Consider the following 20,914-nt stretch of genomic DNA (forward strand, 5'->3'; position numbering starts at 1 on the left):
GAGACAAGCAGTCACAAATGGTACTCCAAATGTGTGCATTAGAGGCTTTCAAAAAAATAATCACCCAGCTTTTGGACAAAGTATCAGGCTCAATCTCAACCTTGCGCTGCATTTCAGGTTGTTGATAGCACAATCTGGATGGATTCTTCTGGGATCTCAGAGTACATTCCCATGCTCTTTGACTTCATTGATTTAATGGTAAATGTCACATTCTTGGAATGCTTTCAGCGGAAGGATTCTATATAATACGGATAGGAATAAGCATGTGAAGTAGTTTGTATTTTAAGCAAAGTTGCTATTCCCTCTTGTTATATTAGTGTGGTTTCTTTCATTCCCATGTTATTCTTAAGGCTTATTATTGTGAGAGATTCTGCGCTATGAGAAACAGAGTTAAACCAGCTTTTACTCTAAACTGCTTTCTAAGAAAAAAGGAGAGACATTGGAAATTTTCCCGTTGCACATCTGTTAGATGTTAGACCCAAATTTGTTCCCAGTTCAGCTGCACTGGTCTAGTACTGGAGTGGTGTAATTGAACTCAGTGGAGTTAATCAGAGATGACAAGGCAATATTGTTTATTGCAACATACTTTCTGTTTCAGTAGCAGTGATGTCTGTGTACTGAAAGTTAAAATAACCACAAATTAAGAAAATCTTATAGTGAAAGGCAGAGAAATCTGTGATTCACAGATTTTAACATAAAGAAACTGTAAATGACCAGAAGCTGACCAGAGAGAACCTTATTCTAGCAGACTTCCATCATCAATCTCTCTTTGCAGTGGGAACCTCTCCTGCATCCACTGCTACAAGCCAGTGACTGTCCTCTTCCATCACTTTATTCAGTCTGTACTACCTTTTGAATACCCTTTCCTTTTTCACTGATTCTTTCAGAAGGAAGTACATCTAAATAGGAGTTCTGATTTGCAGTGTGTGCACTTCATTTTAGTTCACATGAAGATTTGGGAAAACAGAAGTTAAATGACAGTAAAAGTCCATTTAGTTGAGTGCATAGGCTGTTACTTCCTTCACTTTAGTTATCAAAGCCATATTAGAAGCTACACTGTTGGGAAGAAGATGAAAAATAAGGAAGACTAAATTTCTGCTCAATCCCCTTTTGGAAAACTGCAGCAGAGGGAAGAGGAATTAAAGCTGCTCTGTAAAAGCAGCTGAAGAGGTTCCCTCCAGCATGAGGAAATCTTAGGCTGGAATAAGGCCAGGAGAGCCAGCCTGGTGACATTGACTCCATTCACAGCATAGCAGGTGTAAAAGATGGGAGACAGAAAGATCCAGACATGCTGTTCTCCAGCATAAAAGCGAGGAGACTGCGCTTGGATAGTGTATGGCAGAACAAATGTTAACAGAGCCAACTTTGCTGACCTGAAATATTTTCAAGACTTGTGATATTTTATTCCTAAATAAGGCAAAACTGAGAAATTTTTGAAGGACTGAGATGGAAAACCACATTTAGAAAAATAAATACAGACAAGGCAATGCAGCTGTGCTCCAGGCTTGCACCTGAGCTTCCCACGTCTCCTATGAGGGCTCCAGCCATTTGCTGGCACACGAGTTGGCACCTTCTCTCATTTTGACCAAAACTCCCATTTTGGAATTGGGAATTCTGTCCCATTTCCTCCTCCCCTCAATGTCTTATAAACTGATACATTCAAAGAATCCTTTGTGACAGATTAGTGCTTTCTGATAAGAAAACATTCAGCAAAATAATCTTAAATAGCTCTGGTTTTAAGCCTACTTAAATCCAGTGTTGAACTCTCTTTGGACTGCCCTCAGAATGGGTGCCTTGGGTGGCTTTATGTTCCCAGCTTTGTTTAGCCCTACCGATCTAGAAAAGCTGCAAGTATGCAGTGGCTGAGCTTGTGTTTCACTTCGTATTTTCAGAGACAGAAGAGTGATGAGCTCTTATAGGCCTTACTTCGGATCTGTAAGACTAGTAGCACTTAATTGTACAGATTTTTTGGCATTCGTGTCCAGCCTTCAAACACAGTGCTTCACAACCAGGACTCACTGCAGCTTATTCATTGCTTTACCATCCATGGGCATAACATTTCACTCTGAGTAGTGCTGCTGAGAGCACACTGTATTCCTGTTAATATTACACGACAGCTTGAGATTTTTTGGAAACGTCCTCTCTCAGACTGTTTATCCATCTGCATTGATATTTGTCTAGAGATATCTTTCACAGTCTATTTACTTACAAATGTGTCAGAAAATTGTTTACCAATAAAACATCGATTAAAATATTTATTCTGTGTGTAGAGGTTGCCAGTAAATTTTTTCTATCCGCAATTTTTAAATGTTAAAAGTATATAATAATGCAAACCCAAATACCTTTCAATGGTAAGAGGTATGTCATTTATTGGGGTATGTTCAGTTTATTCTGGCTACCACATAATCAAAATAAACTGACAAAAAAATGCTTATTTTGTCCATTCACCAACAGAATGCACCCTTTGGACCTCATTTCCAGAATCTTGTTCTCACAGGAATTTCCCACTCATGTTGTGGATAGTCTGTCTGAGCAACAACTGAACGATGAGGCAAAACCGCAATGATTGTTGCAGGCATCTGATTATAATTACTAGCAAAAGTTCTAATCCTTATTTCTCCATCTATAGCTCCAAATGTTTAACTAATAGCACCACATACATCATTATGATGACTGTTTTGGTGGGTATAGGCACTGGGCAGCACGGACAAATTTTGGAGCAAGTTCATGAAAGTGACTCAAAAACTCTTTGCTGTGACTGAAGCTTGCAAGCAGTTTTGCAGGAGACAGAACAGAGCATGTGAACAGTGATGGAAAATTATCTCAACTAATCAAACTGACTTATCATAAATGAATATTCTTTCAGTGGAGATAATGAGGAGGGAATAGGCCATAATGGTGTAGGAGAACTTAAACAAGGAGCTTGTGATAGTGGCCTTGGAACGTTCATATTTTCCTAGTATTTATGGTCATTTTTAGTGTCATGGTCTTCATGCAGGGGATTAAAATGAATGTCTCCAATTGTTACGTGAATTTTACATAACTTTGTAAAGAAAATAGTACTGCACGTGAGCCATTTTTTGATGTTTGTAGAGCATATATTGTAGACCAATAGCATGGAGCTGGAAAGTCTTATTTATTCAAGGAAGATGGGCAGCACTGACCAGGATTGTAGGTGTACAAGTACCGCGTACTACCCATTCATCTCAGTCCATGTGAAGGCCAGTGGAAGGAAGACCTGAATAGTGCAGAGTGGGACCAAAGCCTTCCTTAGGCAAGGCACATCAACAGCCCCAACAAAGGAAGATCTCCTGTGTTCACCCCTTCCCTCCACACAGCAAAAAGGAAATCCACTCATAAGAAGGTGGTACAGAGATGGCTGTGTTCTGTGCCTCATTTCTGCCTCCCAAAGAAAGCTGAAGCAACTTTTCTGGCTGTGAGAAGCAGCTGACAGTTTGGGACAACTTCATTTGAGCAGTCCTGTTAAATAGGCACCACCAAAAATCATTGGTCTCTTTTTTACAGTTCCTGCTGGGTTCCTGGGGTCCTTAGGAAGGACAGCAAGAAGAGCAGCTGCTCTGCACAGCACTGGTCTCTCCCTAAAGGGAATTGATGAGCTTCGGCCAAGAAATTAGCATGGGCTTAATTTAACCAGAACTCATACTTTGCATTTTTCAGTCTGAAGTTGCAGGGCAGTGAAGTGTAACCAGTGGCTTCCTGTCTTCTAAGGCAGCAGCCCCACCAGGAATGTCTGTTGGTGGCTTTTACATGCGCTGCTACACATCGGGAATATTGATTGGTGTAGCGATGGTGCAAGAGTTTCTGCAAGACAAAACTTAATCTTTGGAGAAACGAATCAGTAAATAAAATTTTTGAAAGTGTTCATACCACAACTTTATTACAAATAATTATGCAGTGTTATACCATTTAATTTCCTGAAGGATATATAGGAGCAATTAAAAAGGGGAAGTGCTTGAAATTGCTTTGCAGGTTTTCCCATGCACCTCTAACACCCCACAACCATGCTTGCCAAATAAGAAGAAGTAGGTGTGGCTGAAGACAACTGACACTGAGTGACGCTTTGACAATCACATAATATAATCTCTGTAATAATGTATTAAAGTTACTTGAAATGATAGACATATTTGGGGACATATCCTGAAGGTCATGACATGCCCATTTATCAAGTTTCACTTAGTCCATTCAGTGGCTTCTTTGTGTCCCCATGGTCTGTAAAATGCTGATAGTCAGCTTTTCTCTGAGGACATGCTGGAGTTATTCTCAGATTTCTTGGTCCTCTGTCCACTGAAAATGGCCTTCAAGGTGCCCTTTTGTTGCTTGTGTCAGCCTAGAACATCATGCTTCAATCCTCACCATCTAATGCACCTGATGTGGAAGAAGGCATATTGATTACAGCTGTAATCTAGTCTTTTCAATAATGTTTTTTGACTCATTTCCCAAAATTTAAGATCAACTGTGTCAGTTTTTTAAATCTTGGACTAATACATTTTACTGAACACAAACATGTTCCATCAGATTTAGGATTAATCCTGTAAGTGATTAATACTGTAAGAGTGTTTCAAATGGATGTTTGCATATTTTCTATTTAATCGTGGAGATTAACTGATTTTTTTCACTATGCATCTTTGGGACAGTGCAAGAAGTCCCACCACTGGCTTCAGTTGTTTTAAATTTATGGATGTTTTCTTAATTATGAGAGTGGAAGCATGCTTTAGCTAGCACGTGACTAAATGGGCTTAAATTAAATCACAGTCTGGCTTTTCATGTTTACATTTTTGTCACTTTGTATTATTATCCCAACACATGTCTTTTGCATTTCTTCTATGAACTTGTTAACAGCTACTCAAAAACTGCCTTCTGAAATGTTCTTCCAAGCCTCTTCCTTAGTATTTTGCTCTATAAATAAAAGAAGTCCTGTTTGTCTCTGTGTTGAGGGATTGCTGCTGGTGCTGAAGCAGTCTAATAAAAATAATTAGCAAATATCAAACTGTCAGAAATTCACCTCAGTTCAGAAGGGCTTGTCTGAGACCTGTGGCCCTTGTGAGGGGAGATAGGAATCGCGATACCTGTGCATGTTTCTGCCAAGAGTGGAAGAGGACTCACTGAGGTGGCCAGACGGAGGCGCTGGGCATTGACTGGAGGGAAGTGTTCTCCTTGATGGGTGCTTCCCATCCTCAGTTCACTGCACAGGGGTGATACTGCTGTTAGCTCAGAGCAGAGCAGTCTCAAGCCAGCATCAGTATCTGCACGCACTTACTCGCTGAGGAATGAGAAGGCTGTAGTTCTGCTCTATTTATCCTACAATCACTCTTTAATATCAGGCAAACATTAAGGTAAAATTTATAGTAATTCATTCTTTGATAAAATAATTACAATTTAGCTACTGTTTGGCTTCTGTTAGTCTAGAGACAGCGCAGAAAAAAAAGCGCAAAACAGTGCAGCAAAAAGCAAAAACAACGCAAAAAGACTATCTATACTTAATTTTGTTTCCAGTAGGTTCCCTATTTTGTCCTGTGAATGCTCCACCATAAGTCTTATTTTTCAATAGCTGAAGCACCGTTTAAAGGTGGCATTGTCATGTGGGAGATGGAGGTATGTGCCTGAACAGCATTGTGTTGCTGACAGTTTTCTTCCCGGGCATTTATGTGTAGCTTCACATCTCTTCCCAACTGCCCTCCACCTCAGACATACCATTTCTAACATCTCCAAATAGGAGTAATGACTGACACGTGGCTGCCAAGGCTTTAGAAATGCTGATGTCCCTCAGCATGACTCCATGGATCATTTCTTGCCCCAATTTGCATTTTTTTTTCCTAAAACTTCTGGTCGCTTAATATTACTACTTTTTTCATCTGTAGTGAATGAAGTGATCTCTGCATACTGTCAGGGTAGGATTTAGTGTCCATTTCTCTTTCTAAGTTGAAAGCCATATCCCTTAAAAACATACCCATTAATAGCTGTATCTTATATATGAAGGAAAGTAATGCATATGCTTTATAAATAACACAGACCAGAAAAGACTAGAAAGAAACAGTTAACGAAACAGCCTTGCAGGAATAGCGTTTGAAGGAGGGAATCACTGATCCTAGCTTGTGGGCGTCCCTGCCTTCCCCATGCTGGCGCTGGCAGAGCCTGCTGTTCCTCCAGGGTCTTCTTCACCCTTCCTGTCATTTTCCCTGCCATTTTCTGCTTTGTTCCAACTACTTTCAGATGTTTACTTTTTACTTTCAACTATTTATTTCTACTATTTATGTTGCCAGTGGACGTCTAGGGCAGCAGTATTCTCAGTGGGATGGAGAATGTTGTGCCCTGCCGTCAATTAGCTATTTTCTCAGATCATTGCTGCTTTCTACTGGCAAGGTTTAGATATTTGATTGGGTAATGGGGTCGTCGGTTCTCCAAGATACGACTTGAATGGAGTAGCAGGTTACTTAGTTAAACAGCTGAAAAGCAGTGTAGTAATCCTAATCTTTTGCTAGATCTTGAAACTATATATTTCCAGCTATTTCCTTAAAGTTTCTCCTGTATTTTCAAAACACATTTCACTTTTTTTTTTTTTTTTCAGGTTTTATGCATACTAAGATCTGAATTTGTTGGGGAAAGTTCAGTCTAGGAGGGACTCCTGTAGAAATCTCATAATTACTTTGCATTAAAAGAATAAAATTATTTTAATTTTTCTGATAATTTGAAAGCTAAGACATCCCTATCTCAGTGTCTAGACAGGCCTTTATAAATAACCAAAGTTAATTGGAAAAGTATAATGAACCATATTTTTCTTCAGAATAAAATACCTTTATTGAATGCTGAAGGAAATAGTTTTGATTTTTTTCCCTGTCCACAGTCTATCATAGTTAATAATGCAAATGCTTTCTCTGTGATGCTTCATTAAAATTCTTCCTGACTTGTGTAATCCCTGTGGGGTTACTAAACTGTCTTCTTTTATAATAGAATTCGTTCCGTCTTCTCAAGGTATCTAATATGTGTATAAAGTAGATAGATAAAATCATCAAGAGTCATCAAAACCAAAAAGAATATGCAAATAGGCAGATTTCTGGTTTTCTTCATTGCAGTTGGGTTAATATTTATGGAACTAACGTTGCATTAACCCAACCAGCACAACTAGAAGTAAATTTTCATTGATTCTTAGTACAGTACTTGTTACTGGAACTTATCCTCTGGAAATTCTTTCAGCCTTATTAAGACTAATTCATTTATATTCTTCTTTTCATATATCTGTTCCAAAGTCAGTTGTGGGTTTCTTGCTTGTTTGGAGGTGGTAGGGGAGCAGGAGAGAAGTATGGCCATAACTCTAAAATATCCAGAGGAAGCTGAATATATCTATCATCTTTCTTTCTCTTACTCTTTCTTCAAATCTCTCCTTTTAGATGCACTCTCTTCCAGTTATTTCTCATGCCAAAAAGTAATGAAATGTCATGCTGTGTTCAGAAAAAAGTAATTTTTTTCTCAGGAGTGCTTGCTGATATTTTCCTGTGGAAACAAATAACAGCAGAAACTTCTACAATCTAGTTCTGAACTGCAAGGTCTATGTAAAGCAGTAGAGTCGGCAGAGTGACGGGTCTGGAGGGGTTTTAGCTGAGGTTATTAAAGCATTTCAGAACCAGAAGCCTAGCTTTTCTCATAAATACTGAACCATCTAAACTGTAAAGATACAGGAGACCTCACACACGCTCAAATATGACTACAACAAGGACACAGCTATTGTATCCACAGTCAGATAGCTATAACCTTGCATCTTGGCTTTTGTTGATAATGCTAACTTTACCTGAATAGTTCATAGTAGTTATCAATGTTTAACAGCAAGGAATTATACAACCTCATGTCAGTGACTCACTCCCCTTATCTGCTTTAAAGAAACTAGAGTGCTTTATGGCTTTTGTTAGATACACAGAGATAAGAAGGCAGCAAACTAAAGGGAGAATAAATGCATACACAGACATAGAAAAATTCTGCAAGCATCACAGAGGAAAAAAATCTAAGCAACAGACCTGTTGAACAGCTAAATTGCAGGATCTTAAGGAGGATTTTGAACATCAGGTGTATTGTCGTATTTCACTGAATCACAGAATGGTTGAGGTTGGAAGGGACCTCTAGCAGGGTCAGCTAGAGCAGGTAATATTTGGTTAGTCTTGGTTATTGTCCAGGTAATTTTAGGATTACCAATCTCTAGGCTGTAGTGACTCATTTAGCTAACCACATTATCACAGTCTGTGTTGAGTACTGTAGCCCTCAATAATGATATTGCTCAGAGTTTATTTGCTTTCATATAACAAGTGTCCTTTGCCTCTTGACAAAAAAGCAATAAAAAATAGAGGCGTTAGCTTGCATAGGAGAGATAGCACTGGCTCTTTTCAGAAACTGGGTAAAAGCCATAAGCTCTCCCAGATGCAGAAGAGGTGAGAAAGTTATAGTTTAAACATTTTTTCATAGAGAAAGGGAAGAGGGAGGTCAAAAACTCAGAGGAGCCACATGAGCATGAAGTGCATGTGTTACTGTCTCTGTCAAAAATCCAGAAGACTGAAGCTGCCTGTGGCAGTTGAAGTTGTTTCATGTACCTGGAGGATCCAGGACATAGAAGTCTAGGCTACAGATGTTCCAGCATTAGGGTTTTTTTTTTTAAAGGAAGAGAAGCTCCAAGTTTATCTCTTGCTCCCTTTCATCCTTGCCTGTAGCAAAGTAAAGCAGGAGAGACATCCTAGCAGAGGTTCGGGGTCATGATTAACCTGTGAAGTGCACTGTTCTGACCTTTCATCACCAGCAATTTGAATTTCCCTGTCGATTTCCCCAGCCTCTCTCATTAAGCTGATGGAAGCATCTCTGCAAGTAAATGATCATAAGTTCACAAAGACAGCATGTCACTGCGCATCACTGATTTCTTTGATGCTGATTTCTTTGATACTGCAAGCAGACCATGTTTTAGCCAAAAAGGCACTAATTTAACCAAGCTTGGAGACACTCCAGAATCAGAATCTGAAATACTGAAGATGCTCTCCTAAAGCTTAAGCCTGAAACGAGTCCCCAGTGATGGGACCCAGATGAGTAGTCATGACGAATTCTTTAGCAATCTCTCTGGTATTCCCATAAGATATGGAGGCTCCTTCTGCTGTTTTTCTTTGTCTGGAAGGCTTCTGTTTTCTTCCACATTACCTGCCTTTACTATCAGTTAGAGAGCAACCTTAATTTTCTCCAGGACTTGTCAAACTAATGACATGTCTTTCAAATAAAAGCAACTTGCCATTACAGTTTAATAGTACCTTCATGCCCCCCCCCCCCCGCTCTGATTCTCATCCCAGTCCACCACTGAAGCACCTGAATTGCCCACACTGCCTACAATAAATGGTTAGAAAATGTCCAGTAGCTTTTGAAATCAACATTTGAAATGATAAATAGGCTTTCCCCTTGAACAGCTGTGCAACTGCCTGCTGCTGATGTTCTGCAGAACATCCTTTCCCGTGAGTGATGAGATTTTGGGATCTGCAGAAGGTGTGTGGGCACTCTTGGCCTCCATTATCGCTACCTCAAACCAAGTATAACAGAAAAACTAAATCTTTTGTAGTGAATATGGAGAGCTATACCTTCCTGTTCAGGTTTATACTCCACTCTTGACCCTCTTCAGCACTGTTATCACAAGTTACATTCAACAGAGAGTATTTTTTTCAGGTAGATGGTATATTTCTATTTTCTTCAGGATCCAAAGGAAAATATTTTTGCTCTCCTTTATCTCCTGATTTCAAGGAAAAAAAACCAAAACAAATTACTTGTGTGGGATCACAGAGACTTCTCCAAGTAATTGGTTGCTGTAATACTTTCCCCAGATCGTTTAGCTTCCCTAGATCATTCAGCTTGATCTAGTATTGTCAGAAAAATCTTCTGTGATCTTGTGTGTACAAAAGACAGGAAACTTAATTGTATTATACAAAAGACAATTGCTGACATATTTCAGTATTTCTATTTACTACCTGAAGATGGCAAGACTTCTCATAGATTGCTTAGACTATTTGTTGCTTTTGGAGACAAACCCAACATGAAGACAGGTTCAGTTTGAAGAACATCAAAGTGATTGCCTTAGAGTATTTGTGATGATAACAAGTCACATCCACTGGAAGGCATAAGGGTTCATTTAGCTTCAGTGTGATCTGACTCAACAAGAGTCTTCAACAGAGTCCCAACTGCTGAAATTTCTAGAGCATCTGCATTGATACTAACATCAAGATTAGCAAATCACATAGAGAAAACAACTGTGCAGACTCCATTCAGATGATCTCATAGTACCCCACCGCTGTTGAGACCCATCTGTCCAGAAGTGTTAGGAGAAAAAAAGATATATCTTAATCTGCATCAACAATGATTCTTCATATTGCTGCACACATCTGCCTTATAGCCCCCCATCCTTCCTGGTGGTTTAGAGCCAATCATCTGGCCTTGCCGGGAACTCGGAGACCATCCCAAACTGTAAATTCCCATCACCAGAGTGTGAGGGTGTCTAAGGTCTGCACCAAGTCCCTTGCACATGCTGCTAGAGCATGTATTCTGGGCTCCTATGTAGAGAGGGTATCTTAGCAAAAAACAAACTTACAGCCTCTGTAAGAAAATTAAATTCTTTCTATGGTTAAAACTGCCGGTAGTAACTTAAATTTGCATGATTGAGTCAGTTTTGATAGCTGTTCCCACCACAAAAATAGTTATGCTTTTGTTTAAACAGAAGAGGAGCACAGAATGGAAAAATTGGCATATGATAGACTGAACTCCTGCAGGGGTTTTAATTTTCACATACTCTTAAACTCATGGAGCCTAATGAGCTTAACATTTTGGCCAGTTGCACAATTTGGAAATTTCAACAGTGAATGGTTTTTGGACAGAAAAAAAATGTTCTCACAAATATAAAAAGTGAACAGATGTTACTATTGGTGCTTCCAACGCCTACTGACAGAAAACATCTGTGTTGAACTTCCTGAATTTTAGGATCTTGAGAACACTCCCACACACCACCGAAAGCCATTTGAAAGCAATTGGGCTGGCGGCTCGGCTTTCGGGTCTATGACTGAATGTTCTAACGCGAGCAGGTGCTGGTTGTTGTCTTGCCTTGAGGAGCCTAGCTAGCCAAGCAGCAACCTTACAGCTTTCACTGTGTTATGCAAGTTTTTAGCATTTTGTGTGAACTGTGATTTTTAAAAAGTCATAAAAAGCAGTTGTTCTTATTCGTGTGATCATAATAAAATGAATGCAATGAATGGAAAAAAATGAAAGAAAAATATTTTTGTGTAGATACTAATAGATTAGGAGGATTGAACTGCATTGTATGGTGCCCTGGAAAGTGTCTGCTTTCTTAATGCCGTCAAAACTGGTCTTGAATGAACAGGAATTTTTTCACTTTTGAGAACATACTTATTGTACTAAAAACATGTGGGACATTCGCTGTCCCTCAAAATGCTTGGTCAAACATTTGATAGATACCATGACCGAAGTCTGCCCTTTAACATGAGCATCATACAGCAACTGTCACAGTAACTGGGAGTTCCCTGCTTCCTTCTGCTCCACACCCATCGTCTTGGTATTTGTCTGGTTGTAAGAGCAAATTTGGCAACACATTTTTCCTCTCTGTTGAATTTTTGGTTGGCTATCAAACTAACTTTCTCCAATTAATTAAATAGTAATGAATGTTTTGCAAGGATAAATCAATGTCATTTTAGTGTTCTGTAAAACATCATTAGTTCATGATCTCAACTTCAAGCTGTTTCAAAGTAACATCTCCAAGTTGTTTTAGTTAACTCTTTCTTCAGGACAGTATTTAGTTGGAAGTCAGAGGGACAATGTTTACATGTCAACAGAAGTAGTTTTTTTCTGGTTTTATGGTTGTCTCAGGTTGGTACTCTCAGTTTCACCAACACAAAGTGAGGAGCAATGTTAATCACACTTCCACTCTCACACTAGCCCAAAGCATCTGTCTACATTGCACAGTGTCGGGCAAGCCCCAGCTCTGCCGGTTTCTGAGATCTGAAGATTTCCCCATGATCCCCTTACATCCTGACAGAGTCTCATACCAGAATTTTAGCAGAGCCCAATGTAGGCAGAAATTTTATTATGCCCTGAATAAAGATGATAGAAACTAAGCTAAGAAGCTATCTAGAAGTGCTGGTCTTTATGTGGCTCATAGCAATCTAAAAGAAACATGTATCTGAGTAGCCAAAAAGGAAGCAAAGTAGGGGTCAGGTGATATACTTGGAATAAATGGATATGCTTTTGAGCAGACAAAATTAACATCTGATCCCTTTTTTATGCTGAGGCATTTCTGACTTCCAAGAATATCCTGCTATTGTGCACCACCAGTAGCAATGGTTCTGGCATATACTGCCTGCCAAGTTTAGTAAATTTGTTGCATTTATATCCAGCTTCTTTTTCATGCAGCATAATTTTTGTGCTAAGTTTATTTGAGTGTTAATCCTAACTGCTAAATCCACAATTCCAGGACTTGATCTGTAGGGGTATTGCCTTTTTGCACAGTTTAGAAAGGTTAGAATGTTTAGAAATGTGAAGGTCAACACTTGAGCTAGAGACCTAAGCTCCTTTTATAGACAGTTAAGAAAACTCGTCATATTCAGGGTGCATTTATTTGACCTAGTTTGAAAATCTGCATTGGTCTATATTATGCCATAAAATGTCACACTGACCTTATGGGAGCTTTGGATGACCACACTGCATGTAAGTAAGTGTCTACATCTGTTCAATAGATACAATCCTTAAAAAAATCTGGTGCCTTTCAAGTCATTACAAGTCCTATCACATAATTAGGTAGAGCATGCTCACTAGATAGATATATTTGCTAATATATGTCTTAATTCTGATCCCAAATTTCCCCATTTGTCTGCGCAACCATACTTCAGCAGAAAGGTTGCTTTCGTCTGCCAGAGCTATCCCCTTACTGAGTGTGCAAACAAAACCACCTTTCCTCTTTGCCCACCGCTTCCTTCCCACATCTTCTCCTCCTTCCTCTTCTCCTTTCCTCTACGCAGTAACCTTTTCAAGACTTAGCATGGAAATTCTCATGAGGTTTTCTCTAGACTTGCCCTTTCTGATGTATATCTTCGAGAGACCATTGCCATCATGGTCCCAAGTATCGTTCTTTCTACAGCAGCTCTGCAAAGTACGGAAAGCATTTCTGACGTATACTTCTGTGTATTTTGTGACATGAAGAGACTTTTCACTGGTTCTTTTGAGTGCTTGACCTACATTCCATCATATATTTTCTTTTATGTGTGTTTTATCTTCTTGGGTGACATAGCAACTTTCTGGAAGATCACAAATTAGATCAAACCGTGGGAACAGAAAACAGTACAAAATTATTTCATTTATTGACTACAGAAAAGGGCTGTAGCTTCTGATAAAGAGAACCCTTTCATAGTTCTTTTTTAATGGAGATTTACTGTTTATTCCTTCCTTCATAAAAAAAAAACCCAAACCCTTCTGTAAGATGAATCACTGCTCTGGAATTAATGTTAATGTAATTTGGTCACCGCTGTCCTGAGAGAAAATGTCGCATGTCCAGACAATGTAATTGAAAGAGCAGCAAATTGTTACCATGCCACTAAGCTGAACTAGCCTCATTTTTTAGTTATTTTTAACTTAAAGTGAATTCTGCAATTTTTTTGTTTACTTTTTGGTATAAATAAAAAAAGCTTTTTAACAAATGAGAAGGAAAGTTTTTTCTGAGAAAATGAGCTGGAATGTGAAACTCAGCTAAATAACCTTCTCTGAAGTAGCAAAAGATAAATTAAAAATAGAAATAACTATTAACTGTGTAATTATTTTTAAAGCCTGCTGACTCTTTCAGTGCTACTCTGTGCTTAAGAATTGAATATCACACAGCTTAAGGCACATGAGAAAGGTTTGCTTAATTTCCTTATCATTATTCAAGTGATATCATAGAAGTCCATCCCTGCCTAACACTGGTAACCATGTGGTGGCAGAAGTTAATGCCAGTCCTACAGTAAAATACAGATTCAGAATATAAATTTGAGAAGATGCAGACCTGTGACATTAAATGTAAATTCAGAAATTCACTGGAGAAGTAAAATAACAAGTTTTTCTCATTCCTCTTAGAAGACCAAGTCCTTCTACATAAAATAAAGGGTGAACAACAAAACAGAGGCACTTCAGGAAGCCGAGCTGCTCAGTTGCATTGATGAATTTCATCCCATTAGCACTTTGACAGCTATCTCACTGCTAGACATTTTGAAGGAAACGTTCTGCTTTTGTGGTCTTAGACCTCGCACAAAGATGTTTTGACCCTACCCGAACTCCTCATCAGATTTCCCGAAGGCTGTAACATGCTCTGGAAAGGTGCACCTGCGGTGGTCGGGGCTGCCTGCAGCGGCAATGGCTGGTGCCACCTAGTGAGGAGCTGCTGAATGCTCACTGCAAATTCAGATTGATCATCTGTCTTTTAGAAAATAGTCACTATTACAGTCCTGAAGACTCAGAAATAAAGTGACACGCAAATATGTTTAACAACCAAGCCTGCAGAAACGTCAGGATTTTTTCTTTCCAGTGGCTAGCATTTGCTGTGTTTTACCCTATATATTTATATTTTCTACCATTCCACTGATGGTTTTGACTTACTCTACCCAGGTGAAACTGCAAAAATATTAAAGTCTTGTTAAAACAAAACTCTGAGTTGCTGAAGTGGGTGAAACCATTCAAACTACATTATCAATGTACAGTGTAATGATGTACGGTGTAGAAATGTACCGGTGACTTCTTCATCATGGCAGATGTTGTGCTCATCAGTGGCTAACGTTGTGTCCAGCAAAACTTTGAAAGTGAGGTGTATTAAACTTGGTTTATTCCAGTAACCACCGAGAAGTGTGGGTAAACAAAAACATCATCTTAGCAGAGCTGGCAGGAAAGGAAGACTACACATGTATGCCTGCCATGGAGAGATTATGCAAAAATAACCGGTTAAGACCCATTGGGTCTTAAATTTGTCTTAGAATTGGTTATGTAAATAGTCAGAGGGGGGTGTGATGAGCTCTCCAGAGATCTGTCCATACTGTGCAGCCTGGGGCCGCCAGAAAGCAGTCACCGACTTGAAATGAACTGGTTGAGTTATGGCAGCAAGATGCTCCATGTGGTCTGCTTTTCTCTGCCTCTCAGCCCAAAGCTGTGCAACCCCATAGCTGAAGTATTTCTGGAACAGCGTGCACTGCATGGAGTTGAAACCCCAAACCTTTCCCTTACATAGTCCCCTCTAATATGTTCAATCCATAAACTCCTGAATTTACACTCCAGGAGAAATGCCAGGTGATATACCCATCCCAGTCTCACTCAGTATGCCTCAGCAGGGTTCTTGAGGTTGTTCCTTGTAGTTTATATTTTGGGGGTGGGAGGAGCACTAAAGTCATACGTTTTTTAGTTGGGCTCAATGATTTCTTTACTATGCCTACCACCATGGAAGATGCCTCAGAGAATTGTAAATTCCCTACATTTACACCCCATTCTCCATGTTTTGCCAGCATTACGTTTAAAAACTTTTCTGTTTCTTTTCTGTGTGCCTGTGGGGATGCCTTTTCCTGGGTTAGCACTTTTAATCAGGTCAGAAGTTGCTCATTTTTCTTAGAACCAATTTTATTCCCTGGTGAGTTGCTCTCTGTTCCACTTGCTTGTCTCTCTGTAGTGGAACTGCATCGAGGTCCTTGCTATCACATCCTTTTCCCATCTGTTCTTACAGGGACTGTTCCAGGCTGAACCCTCTTACAAAAACTTCCAGCTCCCACTTGTCTGTCATGGTCAGATCACCCTTCCCACAGGAAGTGAACTTGTCCTTTTACCAATGACCTTTTTAAATGTCAGGGAATTAACCTCCCTTCTTCTTGTCCACTGTTAAATAAATGATGGCCTACAAGCACAATTTCATGTGGGGAATACTGAATCATCAGATTCTGTATAATAGAAGCAGTTGCAAAGTGGAAGTCTGTAATGAAATGTGGAGAAATGTGTTCAATGACAGTGAAGCTCTGCAGTAATGCTGATTCCATCTCCTCATTATTGTGAATCAACAGTTTTCTCCTTTCTTCATACCTCCATGCTGGCAGGTGGATTTCTCAGCAATTCATGATGATGTTCTTGTATTTTAAAACCTCTGGAACAGGTACTGTTATTTATTGTATCTTTATTTGTATGGCACCTTAAACAATGGGTTGCTTTCAAAATTAGTGCACCCTTCTCTACCAATTTTGTTTCCACACTGTAAATTTAGCAGTAAATTAGAGGGAAGAAAGCATTTCAACATGACATCTCTTTCGTTTGACTGATTCTAAAAGAACTGGAAATTAAAGTTCAAGCTGCAGAACATGAACATTTAGTACAAATTTTAAAGTCTGTTAAGGATCTTCTTAAGTCCACTGGGATTTAATTGCAAAATGCTGTTATTAAATGCATTCACAACCCCAACAGCATTTTCTTTCATGCATGTCACTGGACAAGCGACAATGTATATATAGCATTGCAAATGTTTTCTGGGAAGATTTTCTCCAGGCTTCTTAAATTTATGACCTTTGCTCCTCCCTTGAAATAGCTTTTGCATGTTGCTGGGCTGGCTACATGATTTGTGCAAGACCTCTTCCAGTCAGCTGAAGTTGCAGGAAGAGCAAAGCAGGGACTGCTGATGTAGGAGTGTTTCCTGACATTGGAAGCTTTGTAATTCATCTGAACAGTCATGGAAGTTTTGTATAAGGACAAAGAAAAAACTTCTTCTTAGTCTTCAAGATATTCCATCAGCCCACTTTTTCATTTTCTTCTCGCATGCTTCCTCCAAGGTGCTGACCACAGCATGCCATGGTACGCTTAGGTGAGCATCTTAGCACTGGCCTCACCCATGGTGACGGGGTAATCATGCCATGCTCTGGATTTGAAAAGAGTTCCAGTTCACCCCAGTAAAATGGGAAGACTTCTGCCAGAGAGCACTATGGGCCAGAGCACGTGTCAGCATTGCTTTATCATTTAAGGAAAGGAAGCACCCGAGAAAATACTTTGTGAGTTGTCTAAAATATGACAGATGGGGATAGCATGTTTCCCTAGGTTTGCTTCCTTTTTTTTTTTTTTAACCTGGAAATTTAATTCAGACACAATTTCACAGCTTTGGAGAATTTTCTAGGATTTCCGACCCTCCAGGAGTACAAGCAGAGCAGTACCATGTGTGGTATATTTCACACAGGGGAATTTGGGGCTCTAATAATTGAGTCACGCTTTATTTGACTAAACCTTTCAAATTGATTGTCTTTGCTTAAATCTCCTCAATGACCTTTGCAAAAGAGAATGTTCTTAGGTCATTTGCTAATGAAAAAAGGACATACTCATTCAACAAAAGATCTAACATAAAGAAAGCAGAGTAAAACATGACAAGTCTGAGTTAACAAAGGTTAACAAAGTTAGTTCGGTTAACAAGCCAAGGTACTAATTGGCTGAAGAATTATACAAACATCGTCATGATACTAAGTACTTCCCCAGCTCTGACTCTAGCCTCATGCTAAACTGGTCCCAGGAGGACCTTGTCTTTATTGCAAATAATATTAAATAACCCCTATTCCTCAACAAACAAATGATCAGATAATTTCCAGGAAAGCATGGGGAAGAGACGCTGGCTTTGCCCAGCTCTCTTCCTCATTTTCCATTCCTTGTTTACTTCTTCATCCACACCAGATAGGAAAATGAGGCTGGAAATGGGAGAGTGGTATTTGGTGTAGGAATTAGAGAGGTAACCATGTTCCATGTAATACCAACTTTGAAGTAATGCAGCTCTGCATGGCCCCCGAAAGCTGAAAGCCTGGAACAGATTTGACAATTCTGAACATAACCAACATCTTATCAGAAGTTACAATTAAATGTTTTACATGCATTTACATACATGTACAGAATCCATGTTTTCCTTTCTTTGTGGAAGTAACTGAAACATTTGTTTTCAGAACCTTTCAGAATTAAACGGAAACTGGAGCCAGCTCTAATATCTACAAATGAATTTTAATAACTCTTCTCTGTTCCTTGCAGGTGTATAAGACACATTTTCATCCTTCCTAAAAGTTCCTTCCCAGATTTGGAAGAACAAGCTAATTTAAGTATTTAATTAAGTTTTAAGCCTCTATAGTAAGATATAAATATTTTATATTGATATTTGCATAAGCATGGATACTGCTCTACAAAAAACAATGAAAAACACAGACAATTGAAATGAATGAAATATCTATTATTTCCCTAAAAAGGCAGTTCCATGATTTATGCTCATATGCACTCTCTCTTAATTCATTTATACTTAAATGTTGAGCCATAATAGGTAATAAAAGTTGATAAAAAGTTACATCAAAAAAGACTTCTGTTTCCTTATCTTGGAGCTCACACTGATGAATATTGATTCAGATTTAAAACATTATTCTAGTGCTTCTAATCAGCATCTTTCCATTTGAGTCAGCTAACTAAGAAAAGTATGTCTGTTGTGAATCTTTTTAGACAAGGATTCACACACCCATAGAATAACTTTTAGAGATTCACTGTTTTTTAAAAAACTGAAAACTTCTGATGTGGAGAAAGATGCATCTGTAATAACCAGCTATGGCTGACGTAAGGAAATGAGCAGCCTCTTGTTCAGATGCATATGCCTCCTGCCAATACAAATCATCCTATATTTTATATGTATTCAATAACCTTTGTTACTTCTCGGTTTATTAGCTTGAAAAGACATTGGCCTCCTAGCATGTAATAATTAGCATGAGCAGACTTGGTTTAGAAGTAGGCATCCTATATAAAGTTGCACTTGGTTGTAAGGAGGAGATTCTCTTTCATATTGACAGCTCAAATGCTTAAATCCATGGTGTCCTTTGGCAATGCTCCTATCCAACAGTTTTGTCAAAGTAATCATCACAGTATAGCAACAGATCCACGCTGTAAGAGATCCATTCTTCTGGCTTGTCCTGAGGAATGCCATGTAATTCATTCTTCATATTGGCTCACTTCTTCCAAGAAAAAAAAAAAATGCACGGAGTTTTGTACTTTGGCTGTGTCAGCTTCTCAGTATGGACTCATTTGATATAATACAGTAAGATTTAAAATATGAAAACCTACCCCAACTGTTGTGACAGCCATTTTCCACAAAAGCAGTGTGAAGAATCGATTTGGTTTTAAAATTAGAAGTAAGCTATGTTTCAGTCATAGTGTTTGCTTTTGGGTTTGTGATATTAGTGCAACTGTAGCAGAGATAAATGTTGATTACAGATAGATTGTTTACACTGAAGTTTTGCAAGTGTGAAGTGTGTCACAAATGGGCCTATCCTTCAGTATGACAATAAAATAAATTTTGCCTAATATCAACAAGGCGTTGTTCAGTATCTTTACCACAACTTCCCGAATACATAGAAATTAGGATATCTTCAGGTGCATTTCTTCAAGTCCTCACACTGCCCTCCTTCATCCTCCCACCTCAACAGCATTAAATGAAGTTGAACTGTTATCCTTCTTGGACAGGAATTGTTTTCATCTTCTAGCTCTTTCTTTGCAGGCATGGGTGAGACTGTAAGTATTTTATATTAAAACAAGGTGTTATTTTTTTATCAACTTATTTTTATAAATATATATCTGTTTGCTCACGTTTTGCTGTAATTCTTGCTTTGTGAGATATTGATGCTGTTGCAGACTGGTCTGTGAAATTCTTACTTGCATTTTAAAAATACTTTCATTAGAATCGACTTAATTAGAACATCTTAGTAAATCGTGATTTGCACCATTGAAGCATATTTCTCCAGAAGAGACTGCGGCGATTTAATATTAGTGTCGTTAGTGCATTGAGTGCTTTAGAGCATGCAAACCATATGTGCCTTTGGTGACACTACGTCTGGAATGGCTTTCAAATACTTTGGTTCACAGATCTCAGACATACTGTCACAATCCATTACTTAAACCACCATTGTGTCATTTCAAAATGATTTTTCCCCTTTTGAGCCTTGTGATGTTGGCAGTCAACAGGGTATTATTTTTAAACAATGTTTGAAGTGGCCTGAAGAGCTGAACCAGCGCTGGAAGGGAGAATGACAAGGGAGCTCTGTGTGTGACTCTTCAACCTGTGTGGATGTGTGTGCATCTAATCATCCCAAAAAAGGCAGAAATTCCTACCATTAAATATCAGACTCCCTTTGTAAGAAATATGGTCACTAAGTGGATTTCACAGTTAAGCATATTTTACTTGATTGGAGTGTAATTGGTTATATTGTAGGTCAGTGAGAATCACTCTTGGGAAGCCTTATTCCAAAGAAAACACTTTTTCATAGAGTAGCCACAGTTATTCAAGTAGTGAATATTGATATCAGTGTTAATTTCCATGTATTGATTTTGTCACACACAATGTGGTCACTATTGCTGGAGTTTCTCTGTGTGGTGTTTCCAGATGACGTTCATCAAAGAGTCTGGCCTACTGGAACGGAAAGAGATTCTGTGTTTATTTTCTCTTCAAGAGACTGACTCCACTGCAGCAGTGATAACTAATCCAGCTTCATGCATCACAACTGATCCTAAATAAATGCTTTTTTATTATTTTTATCAGGGCCAGCCAGGACTCCTTGGATCACAGGGGTTCACTGGACCACCAGGATTGATGGGGATCCCAGGAGTGCAAGGTCCCAAAGGTCACAAAGGTGAAAGAGGATATCCAGGAATAAGTGGACCCAAAGGAGAAGTGGTAACTTTTGAATATCAGATGTTTTAGACAGTGAGCAAAATACTGGGCAGAACATAGTTTTAATTGTACTGTTTCATTCTAGGGGCAAAGAGGAGTCACTGGATTCCCCGGGGCAGATGGCATTCCTGTAAGTAGCCAGTTACTTCATCTTTAAGAAATCAC

General features: G+C 38.9%; 1 protein-coding gene across 1 annotated transcript in view; it reads left to right on the top strand.

The window, feature by feature from the left end:
* COL4A2 (collagen type IV alpha 2 chain) overlaps nucleotides 1-20,914 on the top strand; it is a 103,559-nt gene that overhangs the window by 29,119 nt on the left and 53,526 nt on the right. The window contains exons 2-3 of the mRNA XM_026848822.1: nucleotides 20,618-20,752; nucleotides 20,835-20,879. Of these exons, the coding sequence (XP_026704623.1) occupies nucleotides 20,669-20,752; nucleotides 20,835-20,879 (129 nt within the window). The 5' untranslated portion in view covers nucleotides 20,618-20,668. The remainder of the gene's footprint in view (nucleotides 1-20,617; nucleotides 20,753-20,834; nucleotides 20,880-20,914) is intronic.

Source organism: Athene cunicularia (genome assembly GCF_003259725.1).
Source record: "Athene cunicularia isolate RWA chromosome 1 unlocalized genomic scaffold, athCun1 chr1_part1, whole genome shotgun sequence".
In the NCBI taxonomy this organism is placed as follows: Eukaryota; Metazoa; Chordata; class Aves; order Strigiformes; family Strigidae; genus Athene; species Athene cunicularia.